The sequence below is a fragment of the Bombus vosnesenskii genome, unplaced genomic scaffold (genome assembly GCF_011952255.1).
Source record: "Bombus vosnesenskii isolate JDL3184/JDL3185 unplaced genomic scaffold, Bvos_JDL3184-5_v1.1 scf7180000013299, whole genome shotgun sequence".
NCBI classification, from domain to species: Eukaryota; Metazoa; Arthropoda; class Insecta; order Hymenoptera; family Apidae; genus Bombus; species Bombus vosnesenskii.
The window spans coordinates 98,757-107,886 of record NW_022882949.1 but is presented as its reverse complement, the minus strand read 5'-3'; the positions used below and the strand labels follow the sequence as shown (position 1 = coordinate 107,886).

Sequence of the window (9,130 nt, the reverse complement as noted above, 5' to 3'; positions counted from 1 at the left end):
CTCCCTAGGGGGTAAGGGGCACTTAGCTGTGTTCTCTTTCGACGGTTGGGCGACACGTGTTGTTTTCGAACTACGCTGGGCACTAGAGACACGTCTGCACGCTTCGGCACTCCACAGCGAACTGTACGACTATTTTAATTAAAGTTATAAGCGATTTAAGAAAACGAACTTCTTCGCACTTTTTATGAATTTGCGGCCTAAAGATAGGCTTATCGTAATATAATAGGACTTATTTTAAAGATAATTTTATTAGATACAACTGTCTCTGAAACTCTTTTATTCACGACAAACAATTTCTAACGTATACAGCGAGGTGCAAAAAAAAGTCATGTTTTTTACGTTTAACCGATATTTGTTTAAGAAGTACCGGTGGAAAATTTTTCCAAAGTTGCTTATTTTGTTCTAAATATCGCTCGGAATCAGATTCTGCAAAAACATTTCTACTATCAATTTGTTCCTGAAAAAATGTTAATTCGATTCAACTATCGGTAATTAATGCTATCAAAGACGCAGCTACGTGCTACGTACGGTCGAGAAAATTTCACCACGTATTTGTTTAAAAGTTATATCTTATGTTCCTGTTCGAGTTATACGTTAATATAGTTCATAATCGTCTTTGTTTGTTTAAACTGTGGTTATTTACTTTATCCTGCGTTCTGCAATATGAAGAGTGAAAATTAGAATTCAGGTGAAAATAAAAAATCATTGTTATATTTATAAAATAATGTACATAACTTTATTTTAAAATAGTACCGTTAATACTAATTGTTTAAATTTCACAATATATTTAAAACATAGTTTACAAATTGTTTAATATACATATATATTAATGTGCATTCGAAGAACGTATGATATATACCTTTATTAATATACACGTATGTATATAATATCTATTGACTCATTATGTAAGCGATTAACGAAAATACTGTCATAGAAATTATACTTAAGTTATTCGCAACAACTGTAGGAGCTGGATTTGCATCTCGCATAACAGGAATTATTTCGCTCAACCAATCATTAATCACACTGGAATGATTTCGATACCATTGTAGGTTGCTCGAAGCAGATGTATTCGCAGCTTTGATGCTTACTACTATGTTTGTGATGTTGCCCACTTTGATACTTAACTCGTTCAGCTGCAATATTTGTTAAAACAATAATTATATTCATATATTGTTGAAATTTTGTTAGTAAATCAAATAAAAATGAATAAATAAAGACATTAATATATACTGTTTCTTCTTTGATCCAATTTTATTACTATGTCGTGAGTTGAAAATTATAATGTTGTAAGCCAAGATTTTGAAAATTTGCATTTAGTCGCGTATTTCAATCCTTACAAGCATTATTCCTTTAGTTTTATAGCTATATGTACAAATTTTGTATAAATATATGTCGGAGATGAAAGGACACCGGAGCCTTCCCTTTGGAACTTCAAGTAGATCCCTTAACAGCGTAATCTAGATTCTATCATAGGCGTAATTAAACAATTGTCGTCTTTTGATCCGATTGTATTTGTTCGAGATATATGATAATGAGCTTGGGCTCGAGGCGACAGCCAGTTGCCGAACGTAGCCGCGGTCACGGGATGAACGCTTTGTCTAACAAAGGTATGGAGTAATTCTATAGCTCTCCTTAAAAGAAATATTTGTGGTGGCACGCGACAATAAACATTCCAACGGTTTCTGTCCCGTGGCTCGCCACACGCAGACCCTATTCTTCGAGTAAGATGATTGCCAGATGTCGATGCATCTTCGCCGTACATGTTCAGTTAGCCTGAGGGCCCGTTATAAATCTTAAGATTTAGCTAAGTCCTTCAAACAAACAGTCTTTGTCCAACTACGGGAAAATAGGGGAAATCTATTTTTCAACGAGCGGCGTCTCCCACTAGCAACATTCCCACGAGGGCGGCTAGCATCTTTTTCTAACCACTGATATGGAGATTGACCAATTAGCAGCAAGGCCAATTTCCCTTACTTTCTGAATGAAGGCTTTTCTCGACGAATCCGATGATCTCGTGTCCTTAGACACACCCCAATATAGGTTTCCTCTGTGGCATCATCGGGACGGGAAAGTCATTCCCGCTCGCGATCTCATCGAAGAAAAGAGTAACCCCTTACGACCAGTGGATATTACGCGTTCGACTTAGATTTTGTGAGCACGTTCATCTATCATCCCGTCGACCGCGGATTCGTTATTGAACCTAGGATCATTGTCATTAGTTTCTCGAGTATTTAATTACCACGGTTACTTGTCCGGTTCTATGATAATCGTATTTGCACTAGTCAGTGTCTTCTCCATTGCATAACGACAACGTGTAATCCCAACGAAGATTCGTTTCACGCCTCTAACCTTAATCATAATGTGAACCCGACATATATAGTATTTATGTATATTTTTCTGAAAGTATGTTTTATCTTCCTTATAATTTTTTAATTCCTGTTTTAAAAAGAAGTTAACATTTTCATGCTAAATATCAGTTATCACTTTAAGATTCGCTATTCTATAGCATCTTGTAGTGATCGAAATAAACGAAAATTTATCGGTACTACCAATAACTTAGAAGAATAGAGTGAATAACAATAATTTCCAATTATACTACATGTCTTACATTTTTATCTAATGTTTTCGATGTACACAATTCATTATGATAAATCAAGTCATGATAAAAAATTCTTTAGGATTCATTAATATTCATCATTTCAATGTTAATATTATTTGCAATCTTCCTAACTGTTAAAGTTTCAATAGTCACCATTGCAGTATATCGTAGAAATTCAAAGTGTAAAAATAAAAATGACATTATTTGTGGAATCAAAGAATAGCTTCATGTGCATTCTATGAATTTTTGCACTTTTACATGCATAAACGTCTGCTGTATGTTCATAATAATCAATATACCTGTTATGTTATATATATGTTAATCAATATACCTTTGTAATTTGATCTTTCACTGAAATATGAGATGCCAGTTTAGAAATTAATTCTTCTACGCCATCCCAGTCCTCGTAACTGAAAATAAAACAAGTATATAATATTCTCTTTTTCTACATTAATTAAATGCGTATTGTTTCGTGTAATTATTTATCAGCTTACAAATTATATATTTTTTCATAATTATTAACTAGGTAGTCTAACATCACATCCACTCCAAATTTTCCAGAATTGTAGACAGAAGCAAGTACGGTGCTAACATCTTGCTTTCGAATATTAGAGGTATAGTTATATGTCAATGCATGTTCAATATACCTGGAGCAAAATAAAAAGATTGTTAATTGTAATAAAAATTTCTAATGTTTTAACAATTTTTACTTATTGATAGCTGATGTGAGTAAACAGTTCGGAAGATTGCAGAACAATCTAAATATCATTATCATTAATAGGTATAATATTCTTAATGTTAAGATAATAATAAATTATTCTATATAATATATAATAATATAATGTTCTTAATGTCAACAGTGACTCATTAATTCGAACAATGAACAAATTATATTAACTTTAATTATTAATTTTGTAAAATATGTATATAACATGAATTTTTAATCACACAAAAGCGTTTATTAAATGATTTACTAAATAGCACAAATCTAGTTGTTTTACAATTCGTATATTCATAAATTATATACATATTTATATTTTGAGTACAAATTGTAAATCATAAATTATTTGATGAATAATAAAAATTAGATCAAGTACTTTGTTACTATACTACCAAAAATTATAAACCTTTTATACTCAAATCATATAATCGTATAATCATATACACTCAGATCATATATTGAAATCTGGCTTGTTGCACCAGTTCAGAATTGTGTCTAAACTTTTCATTTGAGCCCTGGTACAGCCTTGTGTTCGATGACGTAGATGAACAACCTTGATTTAATCATTTTATAAATACAGCATAAATAAAAAAAGCTAATAGTTCCTTACCTCATGTATCACTATTAACATTCACGTGTATGATGACGTAAAGAAATAGCCTCAAAACTCAACTGGAATTTAGCTATTTATTTCATATTTGTATGTTATATAAGACATTTCGAAATTGTATGTTATATCTAACATTTTACACCATCTTAACCCTTTGATAGTGTGATAAAGTGTGGAAATTTGAAAATGTGCGATTTAGAATATAATTTCGTTAAGATATCCTACAATTCTGGTGTCAGCAACAAAAAATACTTTCAGCTTTTTGTAGGTAATAAATATTAATAATCACGTTACATATAATGATATCTATCATAACAAATTTAACATATTATATACAATTGCAAATTCGTTCCAAATTCCATCAATACGATCATGACAGCAATCATGTTCACAGTAGTAATGCTTCGAATAATATGGATAATATATTCATAAAAATTTTCCATAATATTTAAACTTTTATGAGTTGCTGTATGAGCAATATTTGTGCATACTAGTTGTCATATGTTTGTATACTGCCACTAACATAGACAATATGTTTACAATACTCTTCCAAATGCAAATAATATGGAAAGGCAAATAGACTTGTCACATTTTCTAATATATTCAGATAGCATAAGTTATATCATTCCTTTCGTTAACTTACGATTTGTTTAAGAATCGTCAGATAAATTATTTTATAATTTTGATATGAGAGGCTTGTAGCTACTTTCCTATTGAATTATATGTATATGTATTATGATCTTTGCTGAATTAAGCGTTATGTAGTTTTCTTGTGTAATAATTGTTTATATAATATTCTTTAAACTTACGAGTTCAATACTTCTTTGTCCATGGAGCAGCCTAGTGCCTCTAATATGACTTTCTTCTCCGAAGCAAAGTCTGTCTTCAAATATTGATCCCATAGGAATTCCCACTCTGCTAGAGATCCACTTCTTATGGCAGTACAATAAACAGCTGTCCTGGCATTTGGTGAAATTCTGAAAGTTATATCCCGAATGAAATAGGTTTCCCTATTTTTCTACCGATGTAATTAAATAGTTTCTATATATTAATTTATTTTATAATGTATGCATATCATAATGTATACTTTATAATCTATAACCTAGCTTATTTCACAATCTAGATTTATCATGATGATATTTTATATCATTTTAGCACGTCCAGAGGTTGATAAACGAATTTCATCAACACGAAGTATTGTATAATCGCATATATAAAACAATACTTATCAAACAATGTACTCTGTGAAATGTCTAGAAATTTTCTAGAAAGGGATTCAAATAAACATTAAAAAATAGCAGAAATAACTGCAGAATTTTACGACTTTTAAAATATTTCTTATAAAAGTAATAAATAATTGTAGAGTCTATATTTAGTAAAGCTTCTCTTCAGTATTATACATTGTTAATACATTGCTTTAATTTCCTATATATATATATATATATATATATATATATATATATATATATATATATATATATTTAATGTAATTTTATAATGTTATTGAAATATTAAAATCTATTTGTTGCAATTTTTTATCAAACTTTATTAAATCTATTATTAAATCTATATAATCTATTTAATTATTTGTATAAAAATTTAAAAGTAAATTGTCTTTTTAATTAGAAGTATAGGCTTTTGATTTGAACGCGTGTGATCAATACATGATCCTATTTTGTATTTCTATTATAATTTTCCAATGAAGCATTACATGGCCTACGCTTAGATAAATACTTTTATTTGATTATATTCATTTATACATGTACAAAGCTTGGCTGCTGAATCGTGGGACACAGTGTCTAATTATTTATCGACTAAGGCGGTCTTTAATATAATGATATCATTCAGTCGTCATTCAGATATCGTATTAGCCTATTAATTGAATAAATTGAAAGACAAAAACATTATTAATTCATATATTTAAGATGTAGAAATAAAAAGAACAAAATTTTGAAAACAGAATGAGAAAATATAAGATTTGGTTAAGAACTTGGTATTATCTATGTGTACTAGATTGTAGATAGTTGTGTATTCGCCGAAAACGAGAAAAATAAAGGAGAGAAACAAAATAACTATAATGCAAACATTATGTTTTACAAATTAATAATTAGTTTCGTCGCATAATAATAAATATCAGATATTATCCACATTGTTACTCTTAGCGCTGAATACGATTAACATTCCTACCTCTAACACTATTTCAACCTACCATCTTTTCTTTCTGAACATGGCTTTTTTCCGGAAGCTTTAAACAGTGTTAGAGAAAGCAGTGTCAAATGTATCACTGCTAACTGTAATGGTATGAATAGTAACAATCAAAGCCGTGGAAACCTCAAGATTCTCAAACGTTAGATAATAGATAACTTTTTCATCTAATGATAAAAAAAGAATTTATCACCTCGCGATCAGATTTTTAAAAATATGAGCATAAATAAATAAATATATATATATTTATATAATGTTTGTATAATAAATATATATATATTTTTATTTATATTTATTACATTTATTATAAAAAATATACTTATTTATTTATTTATTTATTATATATATAGTAATAAAATAATATTTCTTCTTTTATTTCTACATTTCGGTTGTACGGATATTGTTGTCTCTCCCTATATGATAAAAATAAAAATAATCTGTCAATAAGAATAAATCTTACGTATATGTATCATTTCCGCGCCACTTGGCGAACAGGTGGATAGACTTATCCACACACTCTGTATGATTCAGTTTGCACATCCAGGATAGGATCAAATCTTTGTTCAATTGATCCATGCGGAATTCTTCTTCATTATTGTCTTCGAAGTCGAGCTTTTCAAATCTGTCAGCTGCCAATAGCCTAATGTACTCTTTCAGCATACTTTCTCCATGATTTCCTTGATATCGTTGCAGAAGAAAATTCATTCCACTGAAAAATGCCTTCCAAGGTATGTAATCTTGTTCTTTTAGCAGGTAGGTTGTCCCATTCAACGCGAGGCCATAGGTGATCCAATCAGCTCGTGCCAGATTCAAGAGATCATCGATAACTTGAGCTCGATTGGTCACATGTATCAGTGTATGATTAGCGCTCTTTAAGGCATTGATTAGACGATTCCATGATTTAGTATCATAATTCACTCGATAGTAACCACTCTGCTGAATATTCAAAATAAACCATTCTTCCTGAGAATTGTATGGAATGGTTATTGGAAATCCTTGTAACCAAATATCGGCCGTAGTAACCGAAAAATTCAGTTTAGAAGCGGTTGTCATCGTAATGGGTATCCAGAATTCCTCGAAAATTTCTGGCGTAAAGAAATTTTTCTGCAAAAATTATTTCCAAAAGGTGTTTGATCTTTGGTATCTACTAGTTACCCAGAATTCATATGTAGAATATGAAAAAGATCATAACAAAAACGACCTTTGTCCACGTTTGTCTTTCTCCAGGAAAGCAAATAAGATACTCCAGTATCTTTTATTTTTGTGCGATGTACGCCAATTATTTTTAACAAAAAATATTTATCACATCGTGAATTACTATATGTGGCATTATCGCTCAAAAGTATGCGAATATTTTCATAATTCTAACAGAATATAATTTAATTGGAATATCATAAGTATAATTATTTTATTGATTTCAAATAGCTAATAGGTATGGAATGAAATAATTTCACGTGCAAAAGTGAAGCAGATTATGGAATAATTTTTCAACAAAATCTGTAAGAAAATATTCCAGCGAAACTATTTAACCTCAAACTGTCTATATATCATATACTTTATGCTCAGCAAGAAAATATCAAAAATGAAAAAATGATTCAAATAACTTTATGATAGGATCATTTGAGTCAGCGAAGAGATATTAACAACAAAATAATTTCCAAAAATTAGGTAATTTTCACGTGTTACTGAATTATGTTAATTACAATTAAGAATATTAACAGTATTTGAACAAACTTCTTACTTTTTGATGAGTACCTAGAAGTTATAACCTCGTAGAAAACTTGGCTACTTATCACGGCCCTAATAACAATAATATGTATAACAATATACAATACAATACTATACTAATAACGATATGTAGTATCATGGAAAGATTGTGTAAGAAATACCCGACGAAATATAAACAGTGTTGCGAGAAAGCGTAAGTGCCGACAGGCCGAAAGGGTCGGGAAACTTCAATAGATTAAGCGGCCCATCAATATGTCCTCAGTCCTTCAGTCAAATAGTTACGCGGAAGAAGGCGTACGTGACCGTGATCGCGGATGGTTATGGAATACGTACGTGGTGGGGATATGAGAAGACGGGGGGATGTTAAAGGAATGCTTAAGAGAGAAAGACGATTAATCGTCAGTCGTTAATGGAGAGTCTAGTTGCGAGGAGTTAGTTTTGAGTCGAGAGAAAGGTATGAGTTGTGAATTATCAATTTAGATGTCTTAGTTATATCACATTACTGCATTAAGTTCGCGTCAAATAACCATTGTTGCCTGTTTAATCCACTGTAAATAAATCCATCTATTAATAAATTTATCATATACAGTAGAAATCACTGGAAATCCTAATTTCTAATATTTCTGATAATGATCCTATAAATGTAGCAGTACTAATAATAATATATAGTTTGTTTTCAAATATAAATCGCTCAAAAATTATTCATGACTGAATTTGTTCAATTACAAGGTAAGTTACTTAGTGTTAGTATGTCTTAAATAACTTTACCTTATACTGATCGGAATGTGCGACAAACGTAGATAAGACAAGGATTAATTGTATTATACAAACAATTAATGAAATTATAGTGTTATATTCTATTATCACCTCAAAGTGGGAAGTGAGCGTCAATTCAAGTGCGAACATATGAAGTGTATTTAAGGTATTATTAAATAAATTAAAGTAAAGGACGTGAAAGTGAGAATAGAGTTAAAGAGATAGAAATAAGAGATAGAAATGGCAGAAAAGGAAAAAGTTTAGGAGGAAGGTGAGTTCGCTGTGGAGTGCCGAAGCGTGCAGACGTGTCTCTAGTGCTCAGCGTAGTCCGAAAACAACACGTGTCGCCCAACCGTCGAAAGTGAACACAGCCAAGTGTTTCCTACCCTTTAGGGAGAAGAAAATCCCACGCACCTAACCCCAATCCGAATACTAGCCTCACAGCCTCACGACTAGTTGTTCATTCCGAATTAACTAGCTCGATGATGGCCCAGCAACCGCGACCAGG

The 9,130-nt window shown here is 30.9% G+C and overlaps 1 protein-coding gene across 2 annotated transcripts in view; it reads right to left on the bottom strand.

The window, feature by feature from the left end:
- Positions 1-843: 843 nt before the first annotated feature.
- LOC117233796 (putative aminopeptidase-2) overlaps positions 844-9,130 on the bottom strand; it is a 74,893-nt gene continuing 66,606 nt past the window's right edge. For both annotated transcript variants that reach the window (XM_033494382.1, XM_033494383.1), the window contains exons 28-32: positions 6,599-7,242; positions 4,743-4,910; positions 3,097-3,249; positions 2,934-3,012; positions 844-1,136 (exon numbers count right to left, since the gene is read on the bottom strand). In XM_033494382.1, coding sequence (XP_033350273.1) covers positions 891-1,136; positions 2,934-3,012; positions 3,097-3,249; positions 4,743-4,910; positions 6,599-7,242 — 1,290 coding nt within the window. In that variant the 3' untranslated portion in view covers positions 844-890. The remainder of the gene's footprint in view (positions 1,137-2,933; positions 3,013-3,096; positions 3,250-4,742; positions 4,911-6,598; positions 7,243-9,130) is intronic.